The sequence below is a fragment of the Poecilia mexicana genome, unplaced genomic scaffold (assembly GCF_051168715.1).
Source record: "Poecilia mexicana isolate PSO_F unplaced genomic scaffold, ASM5116871v1 scaffold_21, whole genome shotgun sequence".
Lineage (NCBI taxonomy): Eukaryota > Metazoa > Chordata > Actinopteri > Cyprinodontiformes > Poeciliidae > Poecilia > Poecilia mexicana.
In genome coordinates this window covers 13,315,299-13,332,625 of record NW_028263390.1, presented here as the reverse complement: position 1 = coordinate 13,332,625, position 17,327 = coordinate 13,315,299, and the positions used below count along the sequence as shown (strand labels likewise).

The 17,327-nt window shown below is 38.2% G+C and overlaps 1 protein-coding gene across 1 annotated transcript; it reads left to right on the top strand.

Moving 5' to 3' along the window:
- The first annotated feature begins 8,555 nt into the window (after nt 1-8,555).
- Nucleotides 8,556-15,364, top strand: alkal2a (ALK and LTK ligand 2a). The gene is made up of 5 exons (XM_088001806.1): nt 8,556-11,638; nt 11,766-11,819; nt 12,983-13,063; nt 13,184-13,266; nt 14,436-15,364. Exons 1-4 carry the CDS (start codon nt 11,365-11,367, stop codon nt 13,246-13,248), a joined length of 474 nt encoding a protein of 157 aa, XP_087857932.1. The 5' UTR covers nt 8,556-11,364; the 3' UTR covers nt 13,249-13,266; nt 14,436-15,364.
- Nucleotides 15,365-17,327: the final 1,963 nt, after the last annotated feature.

Sequence of the window (17,327 nt, the reverse complement as noted above, 5' to 3'; positions counted from 1 at the left end):
GCAGAAAAATATTGTCTTTATTTTCCTCAATTATCTCTAAAAATGTACAAAATTGTCTATTTTATCCTTACCTTCTCACTTCTTCTAAATAGTATTTTAGAAGATTAGTCTTTTTGTTACTGAAAAAGACCTTACCTTACCTTTTTGTTTAGAGTTGCCTTTGATCAGTAGTGTTAGAAAATCAATCATTTTAGTCTGCACTCTTAACTTTTCGTTACTTTCCTGTTTCATGCCTGCTGGAATGTAACTGGGATTGTTGTTGTTGTTTGATGTTTTCATCATGCAAAGCACTTTAACTTGCCTTTCTGAAATGTGCTATGTGAGTTACCTTGATTTGCCTTATTTTATGAAGATTGGAACATGGTTTCATACACATATCCATCCAGAGACAAATAATATACATAAACAAATATATGCTTCTAATTTTTTCCCCTACAACTAGTCAGTTTCACTGATTAAAACACAAACTTGCTTCTTGTTATGAGATCACAAAGCTGAAAATCTAGGAATTGTGACTTCACAGATAATGGTACCACAGTTCTTCCAGTGAATGCTGCGTGCTGAAGTAACTGATCCATGCCTGAGTGCATTTTCCGCACAGTGATGGTGAGACCTTTTCTCGAGAATGCACTGTTATCAAGGAAGAGGCTTCTAGGAATTAATTAAAGCCTCTGATCTAATACCAAATCAGATACAAATTGTATTCCTCCGAGAGCATTTCAGATATTTTTTTTCTTCCTCTGCTTCCTATCTCTGGCATCCTTCAGATATCCACGGGTGCATGCAAGACAAAGGAAGGACACTTTCCTTTTTAATGTGATACAAAACAATACCACTTATTTTCTCTGGGGAAATTTCATTTTAAAAGCCTTCACTCTCTCAAACATTTGCAGTACAAGTGTTGAGATGATGCAAACTCATCTTTTGTTTCTCTCCCTCTCCCTCTCTCAGGCTTTTAGAGCCCATGTCAGCATTTCTGAGTAACCTGGGCTGGGGGTTGAATTAATTGTTCTTGTGGGAGAAACGTGTTAATCAGGAACTAGTGGTTATTGTCTTTATTTTCCTCAATCTGCTCCATTTTAAAATCAGAATTAAGCAGAAAAATATAAACCAAAAAAATTCAACCTCAACAAATGCTTGTTTAATTATCCAGTTTATGTTACTGTTATTTTCATTCAACTGCTTGGTAGCCTTAGTATTACGCCTTCTGGGTTGGAAATCTAACCCTGTGTTTCACACTAACCTACTGACTTAAATCAACCCAGGACTGGAGTGGCTCTTATTTGACGAGAGTTGGTCAAATAAAGAAGCTTGTTGGAATCTCAGTTTCCCCCAGTCAGCATTTTCAGGAGTTCTCCAGCAAGCCAAGCGTGTAAATCAGAGCGTATGGTTTTACATTTGATCACTAAGTCTGGAAAACTGCTACGCAAAAGCACTCCATTGACTTTTTGAAATAAAGAAGCATTGCAATTCTGCCAAAACAAGAAGACTCCGCAGCCTTTTCTCGTCTGTTTTATGAGACATCACGTCAAGACCAACAGATTTTGGCAGAACTTTGACTTAACTCCCCTCTTGCTGATTTGTAGCTTTGCGAGCCAAGCAGCGGTTCTGATACGCCGAAGGCAAAATAAGTCAAGACCAAAGAAAAAGCAGACGGCCAAAGCAAATCATTTCACCATTTGAGCTCTCTGAGAAACTTTTATACAGTCAGATATATTTTGTGTTACTGTAATTTGTAAATCATTGTGTTTTGAGTTTTGTTAAATGTGTTTTTATGTTGTTTGGTCCTTTATTAAACTGCATTCTGTGTTGTTGTTTTTTGTTTGTTTGTTTTTCTGCCTGATTTTGTTGTCTTTAAGCCACTTTATAACTAATTTGGTTGAATGCTTAGTGTATTGATATTTGGAAGATAAATTTATGCGTAAGCTTCAGTAACTTCACTGATGCATTGAGATTGCTTTAAAAATTTTCCCATAATTATGACATGTTTTTTGTGACATGTACCAGTCCCTCCCCTCCTGCAGCAAAACACCCAAACAACATGATGCTGATTCCCCCATATTTATATTCGAGCGTAGCAGGAAAAGTTTGGTCTGGCTAAATGTCATATATTGCGTGCATGGTTATACATCTTTCCATACAATGAGTATCTGGCTTCTACTTTACCCATGTGGATAGACGGGTGCAAAGTGAGACTAGCAGAAGTAATGGCATGCATCCTCATAAGTGATCTCAGACTTTGGTGCAAGGGCAAAGATGAACTTGTCCAAAATGCGGCGGTATTGAACTGGGGGAACAACAATCGTGGATTTGGGCAAGACAACTATGTTGAGAGGTCAAGGAAGATGAAGTTTTTACCTCAGAGAAAACATCTGATCATTAGAAAACCAGTTTGATTATTTGGAGACAATGAGAAAACACAATGGAACATGACAGAATGTGGTACTGTCCAGAGAGTGCCATCTTATTGTGATGAAAAGACCACAACTCAAAACTGAAGGTGTATTTCATCACAGACAAAGCAGTCATACCAGCAAATTGATTTAAAATTGCTTACACCTCAAGTTTGAATCCCTTTAGAAACTTCATGTGTTTCCAGAAGAGGCTGGAAACTATTTGTTTCATAGACCGATATTTTTCACCTACTTAGACACCTATTATCTTATCTAGTTTCCCTGTGTGTAAAATGCTTCCTCCTGCACTGGACTAATGGAGTCCCGTGGTGAGCACAGAAGGTAAAAGTTAAACGGCGGTGTAGCAAATGTCATTGATTACCCACACCGGTTTCAAGTGAGCCACATTTTGCAAACTTTGGAAAATCCACTTCAGACGGAAAAGCAGCGTTGGTGGAGTGAGGATGGATGCAAATCAATGAAGCACTCAGGCAGGTGGCATGCCAAGAGGAAGAGGACGACCGTGATGATTAACAAGACAGAAAACAGGGATTTGGGGGGAATTTGAGAAAGTGTGCTAAACCTCGTCTTTCTTCATGAGATGACAACAATTAAGTGCAGCAGATTGTCAGCAGCCTCTCTGTAGTCATCCTGGAACATTTATTGACTTTTATAAGCAATTGTTTTGTGAGCATTGAGGGATATTGATTAAAAGAATTTAGAAAATAAGGACCTAACCAAACCCCAGAATTATTATTTTATTTTTTTTGTTACAGTTTGGAGACAAGAAAATAAGTAAAAAAAAAAAAAAAAAAGCAATGTCTTAGCAATTATCCCCCAAAAAATCTCCCTAATAACGTGCTGCAAACAAATGCTCCATTCAAGTGTGGGCCAAAGGCAGGATCCCAATCAAGTCTGCAAGCAAGAACGTCATGTTCAGTCCAAGCATCGCACACATGCACTCAGCGGGATAATCTGATAATAGCAAACACACATTAGGGGTGATTATTCAAAGAAAAGCCGGGGGGGAGAAGATAAACTGTAGAATGATCAAAAGAAAAAGGCAGCCAACCGACAACCGAGTAGGGAAATGGGACAGTATTGGCTCAAGTGGAGATGATTTCCTCCTTAATGTTTTTAACTGGAGAAGACTGTGGGAACACGAGGCCCAAGCTTGTGCTGCACAACATCGGCGGCTGTGTCGACACGCGTGAAAGACCAGAATCAAATTGATACCCATGTTCTGTCACAAGAGCTAAAGTTTACTTCAAAATCTATTATAGAGTGGCTTTCCCCAAATGAACACAAGAATCTTCCAACCAGTAAATTGAATGTCATGATTCTGATTCGGCTAGTTTGATCATTGTATATGTAACTTGCACAATTAGCAAACCATCCCCAGACCATCAAACTATCTACTCCATGTTTGACTATCGGAAGAATGTTCTCTTTCTAAAAATTACTGAGATTTTTTGCAGACATATGCACATGCTGTTTGTAATCACAACTTACTAGATGGTTTCCAAAGCTTCAACTAGACAAGGACTGGAATTTATTTCCAAAGAGTAATTTTCGTCAGTGCCTAAACTGGATCTTGTGGTAAGCGAGAAAGTTGTGCATCTGTTTTGCAAAACTCTCCTTTCCTTCCAAGCACTAATCAAGTTCTATCAACTGATAAACATGAATTTACTGTAATTTTGCAACAAGCAAACAGATCTAGGAACACATTGACAACAAAAGGAAGGTGTACACATTCTGCAGAAATGTACTGGAGAATCTGATACCAATCAGGTAGGATGTTTGTGATAGAACCATGTGAAGGGAAAGCCAGAAAGCAAGAATAAGATGGATTTTTTGTTAATGGTGAATACTGATTTCACTGACTGAATCTGCTCTGCAGCCTTTCTTTTTTAGGTAGACTGGAGTTTTACAAAACCAGATATTTAAGCATATTCTTCCACCCTCACTTTCTGACATTAGATTAGCTCTTAAAGATTTATATCCATTACAGTTTATTGTTGTTATTTTTAGGCATTTATGGTTGCACGACAAACTCCTAATCTTTGCGTATTTGGAACAAGCTACTGCACTTTCTCCTCCTTGCGAACCTAACCTCACTGCGTCACGTATTAACACGTTGCCTGCATTTGACCGGTTTTGGATGAAAAAATCGTATTTTCATAGCCGTGCCAAAATTGCAACCACTTGCAACCTGTGTGATTTTGCAATCACACATTATTTTTCATTTTGACATCAGACATTTATTTTAAGATTATTGAATTTGAAAAACATCTTAAACAAATTACAATTGCATGGAACAGTATAATGTCATATTGGGAAATTGACTGACCCTTACTGGGGAATCTACTTAAACCCCCTTAGATCCTTCTGGAAGCTGTCAGTCAAACATGACCCCTGCTTCCCTCCACAGCTGCGAAAAGATCAATCACCTGGTATGAGTGGAAACAGAAGTGTGAAAATAGGAGGTCTATTAAACTTCCTTATAATGACTTAAGAGGCGACTATGCAAGACACTTATAGATAATTGTAAACATCCCTGCTATGCATTAAATTTCATTTTTGATTAAACTCTGATTTGACACATAAAGCGGAGGACTGACACAAAAAAAAGAGTTAACAGCGTTGCGGCAATCAGACTTCTGACATAAAGCAAATCAGCTTCTGAATTTAAATTATTTATTTCTACATTGGTGTAAAATATATTAAAAGAAACAAATTAACAGGCCACTCATTTAGAAGCTCCTGAATGCTCACATCCAAAGAGACTATCAACAGACATTATATTGAAGACTAGTGACCAGAGTGAAACATGGTCCAAGCTTTATTACCAACTTGCTTTAGTTAATTCAACAAAATGTCCCACTCTTTCTCAAAAGCCAGACCTTTGTGACATACATATCAAGTTTTGAAAAACTTTAATCGTACATTTTCTTAATCCAGACAGTTTTCTTTTTTTTTTTTTTTTGCAATGTGAACCTAAAGTAAAGGGGAAATATTTTCAATACTACTTTGTCTTACAAAAATATTTTAAACTCTTAACTATTCTCTTCATACTCCTATCACACCATTTCAGCTGCTCTATGAGATGTTAACTTGAAAAACACTACGTTCAGCCTTCAAGGAGGTATTTGCTCATGATTATTATGGATGTCTGTATAAAAACCCCTGGTAAACACAGATATGAACTTCCTGAAGCGTGAAAGCAATGTAAAGTTCTACCTATTTTACAGAGTAAGAGTTGTTTACATTCGTCATTTACAAGTCACATTAAATTTCTGACAGGTGCAAATAAAAGCAGAAAAAATTGATTACTGTTTCTTCGTCAACATTAAATCTTTGTCAAGTGTTTTGACTATTTTTCTTTACACTTAGAACACATCTTTTGTTAATTTACAAAACTCATAAAATGTTTGTTAGTTTGTCTGTATGTCTTGCATGGTCCAGGTTGTAATTGTGAGAAATAAGTATTTTGGACTCTGGTTTCTATGGCAACAAATCTCGCTGTTTTTTTAGATAACTGAGAAGAATGAGCAGATGCATTTGTTGCAAACATGTTAGGATGCTTGGTTTATATCAAACATAATAACCACATTTCTGCAATGGCTCAAAGTTCCAAAACTTTAGCTGTTTTTTTTTTGTTGTTTTTCTTTTTACTTTTTTTGCAATCATTTCATATGCACACGTGAGGCTATGACATCTTTAAAGTGTTTGAGATCACACGTTGTAATTAGAGAACTGATTGTTTATTTTGGTTAAGTTACCGCCAAATAAATCAGGAAGAAAGTATTATTTTGCACCAAAAAAAAAAAAACTCTCATGTGAAAGAAAATTGCTTCCAAGTGTATTATGCATAAATTAAAGCTTTTAAGACAACAAATATTTCAGGATAAAAGTCTCAGCTGCAGTAAGGAAGACTTTGGGAGTGTCCAACAAGCAAGGAACATACAACACAATCAAAATTCCAGATCTTTTTGGCCAAAGTCAAGGTAAACATGATGTGATGTCACCCATGGGAGAGCAATGATGTCACAAGCATAGGCCAAGATTCTAGAATGTGTACAAAATTTCAGTTGTACATTGATGTTTCTCATAATAGACAAATTATGTCACAAGTGAAAGCAGAGACACTAGAATTGATTTGCAACAGTACAGGACAGCTTCATAAAGTGACGTCACACAATACAGAGAATTTATGTTACAACACGTTCCGTGTTGTTTTTATAAAGTCTAGGACAAAATAATAGAGTAAGGTCAAATGTGACGGAAGATTTTTGTCAGCATTGAAGCTAGTATTCTAGAAATTTTTTTCCCCCCAAGTATTAATAAAAATATTAATAAGGTCCCAGAACATGAAAAACCTGTTTTCAAAAATGAAACCAAAATAAAGAAAAAATATTTAGAATATTAGCAAAGCGAATGAAAAGATTGTGAGTCACATTTAATGAAAGCGTACTTTCACTTTAAAAGCTCCACTTATCTACTGCTTTTAAATGAGAAGAGGATGAGCACCATGCTAAGAAAAGGAATTGCTACTGTACAAAACAAATAAACAAAAACAAATGTAAATTAGAAATAAAATATTGAATGATTGACTGCTAAATTGAGTTTCTTTTTGACTGACCACAATATATGGATATATTCAGAAGTTTACATGTAATCTTCATGTGCCTGAAAGTCATATTGAAATGGAAACAAAAAAAAACAAAAACATCTTGTTACTATCAATAAGAGTTCAGCACGATCATGCTGAGAAGACTCTTATTGGCAGAATTGATCTAGTTTATTTATATTATTTGGTTTCCTGGAGATGACTGGGATTTTAAACAAGGTCCAAAAGTTTCAGACATCTATTGTAAGACTTGTGGGTGTCCAGATACTGTGATTCTCCTTTGTAGGATAATCCACAGAAACAACTGAGCTGTTTCTCGAACATTCAATTTCTTTCCCGCTCCTCAATCAGTTGTCACCAAACTCAGCTGTCACCGAACGCTCGCTCTTTTTCCCCATCCGGGGAGCCTTTCAAAATAAAACATTTCCAAAACATTTTACATTTTCATAACTCAAATATTCACTCTTACACTCATTATCCTACCTTATCCATTCTAAACCAGATTTAATCTGAGTTTTGGATCTTTATGCTTTGCTATGTGCCGTATGGGCGGCTGGCATTTCAATTGTTCTGCCAGTGGCACCCTGAACAAGTTTTCTATTGCTTTTCTGCATGGCACCCGCAGATTACTGGGACCAGGGTTTGTTTGCTGTTAATCACACATTGCTATAATTTATTGTGAGGCACAAGTTATTCGTTATCATCTTATTAGGTAGAGTAGGTGAGCATGGCCTTTAGCTATACTCAAATGTATTTGAGTATATATACATATATATACTCAAATGTATTTGAGTATAGCTAAAGATATAGCTATACAATTTGAGTATAGCTATACTCAATTTGAGATTGAGTATAGCTATACAATTTGATACTCAAATTGTATTTGTTTTCTCAAATTTGAGAAAAAGAAAAACAGAAATTAATGAAAAAAACATCTGTTTATATGGATATTCTTTCCACAGATGTTCACTTTTTTCATTTTTATGATACACCAATTCCTTTGAGAAACTGAAAGTTCATGTTTCCTGTTTTCACCTAATTTAGAAAATGTGTTTTCAAGCCCAGAGTTCACTTTAAAAGTCATAATCATTAGTGTTGCGAGTTTAGCCAACCCCACAAATGAAGAGGGGGTGGGGGGAGGGGAACTGATACAAAGCTAAATAAATTTCAACATTTATGAAAGGACGGAACAGTTCTGTTTTCTCAAAGTCAAAAAGAGACAGAATCAACTTGGACAAGAAACAACCACAGTATAACATCCGCTCATGACAAGCAGATAAACTGCAGAAAGGTCATTTGGAAATAGAAAGTGCTACAATACAATGTTGAAAGAAGCAACACAACCCCATAGGATCTGGGAAATTTTACCGTTCATGGTTCACTTGAACTCACATGAGCCTGACTCACTGAATGAAACATGGCAGAGAGCACTGCTTCACATGTGACCACTAAGGAAAGTTGACTAAGGTTATTATTGAGGTTAAGCAAGCTAATATTCAAATGGTAAGCCTTTCATAACTTCTTTTGCATGTAAAAATGCGACCAATAAAGACATAATGAGAAACAGAAAGGATTCTTGGACATTTCCAGCAGCGGTGAACTGCAAAATGCATGATTCGAAGACCATTTTTGCTCTTTTCATTCATTCAGAATGCTAGAAAAAATTTTTAATATGAAGTTTGTTTGTCTTTATTTGTGATCTAAGCCAACCCTTATCGGGTTTCTGTTTGCCTTTCTGGAAAGGTCGGACAAAGTTTCCAGGTCTTGTGCCTCAAACATGTTTTTTTTTTTTCTTTACTTTGCATTTAAGTTTTTCAAACCTCTCACCCTTCCTATGCTACACAGTGACTTCGGTGAGTGAGATCTGTTATGATGCAAGGCGCACAGCTGACCAACAAAGCAGATGTGGATCCTGTGGTGTAATTTGATCTGATTGGTTTTCACAATGGTACTTTGGTAATCCATTTGTATGTAAATATCTCATGAGTCAAATTTCCTCAAACATGCTGGCTCAGGGCACTGCTGAGGGTTTGCTTATGTGAACAGCATGAGTGTGTGCAGCAACTGCAGAATGACGCCCTCTGCTGAAACTGTCAATTCTTCACTTATTTGTAAAAGAATAAAAATAAAAATTATGTCCTAATTTCCTAATGTCCTAACCTATCTATCTATCTATCTATCTATCTATCTATCTATCTATCTATCTATCTATCTATCTATCTATCTATCTATCTATCTATCTATCTATCTATCTATCTATCTATCTATCTGACGTGTTAACACAAATAGAGAATCAGCCAATCACATGGCAGCAACTTACACCCTTTAGTGATGTAAACACGACCTGATATGAGTTTTTCAGCAACTGTAGATCTACCAGAAGTTTCCAGAAGAACCATCTCAATAATTTACAGATAAATAATAAATAAATAAATAAATAAATTCAGTCAGAACCTATTAACTCTCTTCGTACGCAAATCTCTGCTCTAAATCTGCTGATACGTGCTCATTGGAAAGCAAACATGTTCCTGCCTCAGTGGTTTTTTTGGGGCGGGTTTTCTCATGAGCCTTGAAATAAGTTTGACTACCGATTCCCAACAGAACAGGGTCGAATCTGCTGATGACGGTGTGAATCAGCAGGGAAACCAGATATCACCTATATTTTGTCATCGTTTATTTCTTTTCTCTTCGGCCACTACACTTCTGGCCACCCTTTTAAAAACTTTGTGCAGACTCCCTTAGCCAGGAATGCGTAAAAAAAAACAAAAAAACAAAGCACAGTTCAGTAAAGAACTTCGGAGAATGGTGACAGTGCGCTGTCCTTTCAGCACCCATGGTTTGTTCTTTAAAGCAAGGCGGCAAGGTCGTTTCCTCGCTGAACTTTGCAGGGAAATTAGAGACTATACCTCCATAAAATGCTCTTATCCGATTATGACAAAACAAAAAATAGCAAACTATGCGCCAGTTATTTGGGTTAGTTTCATAAAGATTCCAAGTAGCTCATAAGCTTTCTGTATCCTGCTTTCTCTTATTAGGTAGCAAAGTTTGGGGTGAATTAATATTTCTTCTCAAAGTTATGTCTCCCCTTGCAGGTTTGTGAGATTTGAAAGTGGTGGGCGTGGGAGCCAGTCGCACGCCCCGACTTTTAAGAAAGCTCCTCCAGCCCCAGCAGCAGGACAGTGCACACTAATCTCCAGCGAGGACGAACCTCGGCCGGAGGCTTGCTCTGTTGAGAAACCCACCGGGAACGAATTTAAAACAAAACAAAACAATCAATTTTCAAAGAATTGTCCCTAAAAGGTGCATAATTGGGTTTCAATTTTCCATGATGGATGTAAAGCGCGCAATGGCTCTAAATGAGGTTATGAGGATCCCAAGAAGGATATGGCAGCATTTCCACTAAGATGTGCTGCATCTGCGCTGCACGCTGGGCTGATTGGAAATTTCAGTGGAAGTATTAGTGGAAGACAGACGCTTCCTGTAACCGCGTATATCGCACAGATAAATGGAGTAACGGAAAGGAGGAGAGGGAGGGAAGGGGGGGGCTCAGTAAACTTGACACAGCATTCAAGGGATGATCGGACAACTCCTGTTAACTCTCCTCTTCAGGTACCGTTTCCAATAATTACCACATAAATTTGTGGAGTAGTCCACAGGGGACAGTCCTCTCTCCCCCCGCCGTCGGGGAGATAGAATAAAAAGCGACTGGACGCACAAGAGGGGGCAAACTTGGAACGCCACACGGGATAATATCAGCTTCTTCTTCTTCTTGTTGTTCTTCTTCTTTTTACGCGTTTGCACGCCCGATGCTTGGAGGATGATCACCAACCTTCGGTGACCACACATATGACTTCCGTAGCTTTAACTCTACGCAAACAGGAGCCGACTTTTTTTAAAAAGTGAACACTTACTGGGATCAGGACGGGAACTCAACAGAGAGAGAGAGAGAGATTAAAAAAAGTTACGCACATGTGCATCGTTTTGGCAGGACTCACCGGACGCAGTCAGAGCGTAGGAGAACTTTGAAAAGGTAATGACACTTTTCACAACTAAAACTGTAATCTAAAACCATACTTATTAAAAAGTGTTAAGATTTTTATTTATTTATTTATTTATTTATTATTTTTATTTTATTTTTGTTTATTAACTAAGATGTTTGACCTGACCGTACGTTAGGTTGCATGGATATGTTAGGCTTCTACTTAATAATATGATTCTGGTCATTTAAGAGTGCCAATATTTAAAATTCGTCCTCAATCTCATCCCTCAGGTCTTCAAAAAGAAGAGTTTACTTTTTTCCCCCTTGCGTCCACTTTCCACTTTCTTCACTACACTGGAGCTATGAGCGCACCGCGCAAACCCGTTGTTGTGGGACTGCTGTTACTGATGTGCGCTCTAACCGAGCACTGCGGCGAGAGCGCGCCCACCGCGGCGGCCGGCGGGGACGCGCCGCGGAGTTTGAGGCGGATGGTGGAGATTATGAAGCACGTGGAGGATAACCGGGGGCGACACGCAGCAAGAACGGAAGCCCCGTTGACGCCGCGGGCGGTGGGCAGCGCGTCGGTAGAGCAGAGGGACTTCCGCGGCAAGACGGACAAAGGGAACCAGGCCCTGGGTGAGTGGACCATGACCCTCAAATAAAACACTGTGACAATAGCATGGCGTAGAACTTTATTTGTGCTGGTGTTAGCCTTCATTTAATTAGTGTGTAACCTTTTCTCTCGTTTTCTCTCCTCCCGCAGTTTTAACCCCTACAGATTACAAAATGAAAGAGAGAATAATTAAATATTTCACAGGTAAGAACCTGTTAAATTGTTCCTCTTTTCTAAGATGTGTTTTCAGTTCGAGTCTGATATTTTTTTGCCACGGAGGGACTGAAGTGATCTATGGCAAGCTATTTGTGCCCATTATTGCACTTCCTGTTTCAGTTCAGCCAACGTATTAAAATAAAACTTCCGGTTTGCTCCCCACTACTGCCCCCCATCAGCACTTTGTCGAGGTATTCCAGTATGTCAAGTTACTATTGTCAAATAACATATTTGGTAACGAAACAAAAAAATATAAACGTAAATTTAGGCAGGACACAACCCTCATTGAAAACCCCAACGGAAAGGTATTTTATATCAAGCAGCTTCATATTGAATAACCTGTAAGCAATGGAGGGATAAAACAGCTTTTTTTTTGCTACTCAGAGGTAAACAACATAAATAATTTGTTTTTATTTGGCTTTTTTTCTGCAGTTTGTAAAAAAGTGTTAATTGTTGAGCTGCTAAGTGTAAAAAGTGTTGTTCATTAATTGGACGACACTGTTCTCTGCTGCTTGGAAGTAAAAGAAATACAATTGTCACTTTCCTGCTGCTCATTAAATTATGTCATTTGTTAAGCTGCATGACAAAACGAAGCTTTCAATGACTTGGTAAAATTATGTTGTTTTTTGCTGCTAAGCAACTCATCAAGCTTTTTTTTTTCTTATTGCTGCTCAGGTGGAGTCATGTAAACTTCATTTCACCGGTGTAAAACACAGCAATCTGGCTCATTAAACTACAATTTTTACATAAAACTTTTTTCATGTAAAACTTTTTACTAGCCAGTTTGAAAAAAGTGCTAATATTTGGCCCTAATGGCTTGCCATACAACGCTCCACCTTTAGTTATGAGGTGATAGAGAACAGAATATCTGGAGTTTTAGTGTATTTGTGGCTAAACTTAATTTTAATGTCTGATTAAAAACAGAATGAAGAACTGATCCTGCTTAGGGTGTTTTTAAATGATATATTTCCTAGTTTCATATTTTCTAGTACACCAAAAATTCACCAATTTGCATTTTAGCTTATACTTCTTTATGCCACACAAAATGCATAGTCCCTAAAGTTGGACTAAAGCCACAAAGCAGATGTTGATGAAGATGGATGCAAACGTTAGAAATGCGTTCAAAGACCCTGTTTCTCCTTCTCCGTCAGGTCCCCTCGTGTTCAGCTCCAAGTGCAGGAAGAACGCGTACAGACTTTACCACCACACCAGAGACTGCACATTACCTGCATGTAAGCCACGATTACCCTGGACCTCCTGCACCAGGAGGGAAAGCTATCATCGTCCAACGTCAACATACTGCGTGAAAAGAAAATGATTCAGTCTTTCTCTTTGTGTTTTCTCTTTCTCAGACTTCAAAAGATGTGCACGACTTCTCACACGGCTCGCGGGCAGCCCGCAGTGCACAGAGGGGTAGCGCGTGCACACTCAAAAGGTACTACAATGCTTCAACTCACTCACACACACACACGCACACACACACCCCCACACACACACACACACACACACAGCGAGCCTATGGTATAAGTTAATGAAGTCACAGCTCCTTGAGGCGATCGAGCTGTAAAAAGATCTAAAAACTTAACTTTTGTAGTTACAGCAACAAGAAAACGTAAAAAAAAAAATCACTGAGAGGAAGGTATTTGTAGCCTGGCAGATAATGTTACAATCAAAATTTTGTCAGAAGTTAAATCACTCTGTTGCTTTTGTCTGTGCAACTGCAAAGCAATCAATCAATAATTGACAAACAGCCTTTCCTGCTCAACTTTTCTGAATTGCATTGAAACATTACACTCTGAAAACTGTCTGAACAAATGTCTACAAGTCAGATAAGCGACTTTGCCTCCACAATTTGTTTACTGCTATTACATTTGTAAATAAATAACTTGAATAGGAATTTGCTATGCTAAATAAAAGTCTGTTCAGATGGTCCATTTTTAAAACTGTGATTTTGCACAATACAGAAAAAGGTCAAAAAGGTTGTGCTGTAATCTTTTTTTTTTTTTTTTTTTTTTTCTAAAATGCTCCTCAAAACTTTGGATCACTGGTGTTTATGTTCACATCTGGTCAGACTATTTATGGAAAAGAAGCACAACAGTTCTAGTAATCACTCTGCATCGTGTTACAAATGAACACATTAACAATATAATTCCCAGATATTTTGAGCTGAACACCATCTTAGTGCTGAAATAATTCAAGAACATGCCAAAGAAGTATGGATCAAAGCCAGTTGGGTTTTTGCATGCAGGCCTTTACCGTGCAGTGGGGCATTCCTAAAACTGAGGCTTTTTCTCATAAGTGAGGTGCTTCCCACCACTCTGCCAAACACTCGTAAACAGCAAATGATCATAATCAGGCGTAACTCATAAAACTCAGCTTGAATTGGAACTGTGTTCAGAGTGTAGATCATGTTGCTCAAGAAACACTCAGACATTTGCTCTTGGTTTTAACATGCTGGCTGTAACAACACACACGCCCTTGTAGTGGCACAGTGAGAGCCTCAGCTCTGTTACAAATCAAGTTTCCTCATTTATCATTTGTGATTGTTTCATAGCGCTGCTTGACTGAAGGCCATGCTTACTTTTGCCTTTTTCTGATTTGCAGGTTGAAGTCAAACGTGTGCTTCAGAAGAAAAGATACAAAAAAAAAAAAAAGAAATACATTGGTGAAAAAGTGCCTTTGGACAGTAAGAGGGAAGCCTAAATCTGACCGGCCTGTCTGACTTTAGGGCACAGCGTTTTTGCTTCACTCGCGTCCCTTCTGCTGAGGTGAAAATTGCTGCCAATCTCCACTTCGGCTGGGCCTCAACGGGTTAGCTGTCATTACACGGGAGCATCGAGTCGAGGAAAAACACAGAGCAGGTGAAGAGTGAAGAGAGGAGGAGCTGGCAAAGATAAGCAAAGTGGGGGCTTTTCTTCCACACCGCACTGGAATTCAAAAGGATGTTGCTTAAACAAATAAGAAACAAGAATCACTTTCCTTTTGAGACATTTTTGCCCTTGTTGAGTGTTTTAGGCTGACATTGGCCCTTCTTCTACTGCACTATCACAATCTAAAAACAGAAGTTCTCGCTGACCCCCAGCTGGTGACGGCGTTAGTCACCCACTTGTGCTCAGAATGAACTGTCGTTAAATTATTACAAGGACATTGTTTTTTCTGCAAAACCAAAAACACAAGTGGTGGCTTTAAGCCACAGCCAACCTGTGGATAGACTAACCCTGGGTACTGCGAGGTAAAGACCGTGTTTATGTATTTTACATAAACACGTAGATTTATGATCTACATAAATCTGCATGATTTATGTAGATCATGACCTACATAAATCATAGGTCATGATCTGTCCAACCAGGAGTGTAATGTATATACAGTAAACACAACCATAGGAAGAATCCACCATTAAAGAACGTGGCTGGCCTTTAGCAAAAAAAAAGTGTTATATATGTAAAAGTGTATATCTATATATGAGTATATATATATTTAAAAATGAGATAATGAGATATATTTAAATAAATTATGAGATTGTTACAAAATAATTTGTCTTTGTTGTGCTGTATTTTCTCCTGTGTTCCCATCTTAAAATGAGGAATGCTGTCTGAGTGAGCGCATGACTGGACTGAGCCCTGGGACAGCTGATCCGGTGAAATTCCCAAGTGCTGCTTCAGACGGAGATGCTAAAAAAGTTCAAACTCAAATGAGAGCCGAGGATTTTTTTGATTTTTTTTTTCATTTTTCTCTCGTTTCATTTGAAACAGTGTTGCAAAATCAGTTTATGTGATCACTTTCCAGGTTGCGAGGGAGGATATTTTTCGATGTTTTATTGCACCGACAGTGTAAAACAACAGATTTCTGTTGAGGGTTGCTAACTTACTCATCGAGTTCCCTTTATATGCAGTGGCTTGAAAAACTAAATACACCAATTATTCTTCTTATTATTAGTAGCAGTAGTAGTAATATTTTTTGCTGTGACAGACCAACACAAAGTATCAAATACTTCAGAAGTGTTGGGAGAATGATAACATTTTTTAAAAATCTGAATGGTGTGGCATGGATTTGTATTCAGTCTCCCTTACTTAGAAACCCATACCTCTTGCCCAAAGACATGATGGAGAGAACGGTATCGAACCAGCAACCCACCGATTGAGAGAAACTCATACCACCCATGTAGTATTTCTCCTACACTGAAGTGTGTGGTTGTAAAGTGACAACATATTTTAGAAAGTTTCAAAGGTAAGATAAAGACAGCAAAATTCAAACATTTTATGCCCTTAAATGTTGGTTAAGCCTACAGATGTTCTGCACTAGAAATGATGGTGCAGGGATGGAAATGTTTTCCATGCCAACATGCTGTCAACAGTGCTCAGAGAAAAAAATCTGTTAAACAAAGTTATATGCTTTGTGAAATCTATTGGAAACACAAGCACCTGTGGCAGCCTTAGGCTCATTTTGCTGAGGTGCTCTTGGTGTTGAGACATTTCCTCCAACAGCTTTTGGATGGAGCTGGCTGTAATTTACAACACCTGGCTGGTTCACCAAAAGGTTATTTGGTTCCCCTTGAACTAGAACGCTGTATCAGTCTCAAGGGTGTCCACCATTATTTTAGAAACACTTTGATTTTTTTTTTTTTCCGCAATGATTGGGATTGTGCTAGTGTCAAAATTAACATAAAAAAAAGGAGAATTTGATTAGAAATGTAATTTTACATTTGATTTCCGAGATGAACGGGACATTGGCTCTAATATGTATCATTTGACAGATACATGAACAACTCTGGTATTTATGGTCCTACAGTTGTCAATGGATGGAGACAGTCCATTAAGCAGCTGGTTCATCTTTCCTTCAACCCCACCCACATATGATTTTCATCTGTTTCCCCCATGTCCATCTGTGATGAAATCATAAGTCTACCATGAGGAGGCTGATAGGTCATTTGTGTCAGTAGTGGAAAGACACAGCTTGTGGGAGTAACACCAACCCTGATGAATAAGCAGCGACTGACAAAAAACAATAATTTCATGACAGCTAATGGCAGTGATTTTCTTCTCTGATGGGAATTTTTTTTTTTTTTTACCCTTATTCCAGAATATCATTTGGAAGGTCAGACACTAATGTTGGACAAGAAGATCTACCTCACAGCCATTGCTCTACTTCATCCCAAAGGTCTTAACAGACCTGGGAAGCAGTTCCACACCGGACTGCTTCTCGTGTGCGTTGGTGCACATTGATGCTGGAACAAGAGGAAGCCATCATCTAACTGTTCCCACAAAGTTGGGAGCATTCAAAGGTTCAAAAAATGCCAGATCCTTTCACTAAAACCAAGGAGTGAAGTCAAACTCCTGAAAAACAGCCCTGCGTTAGTCTCCACAGCATTAAGCTTCACACTTAACATAATGTAGTCAGACTAGTGCTGCTCTCCTAGCAACTGCCAAACGCAGACTTGTCTATTGGATTGCCATGATTTATCACTACAGAGAACCGAAGTGACAACCTGCTTTACAC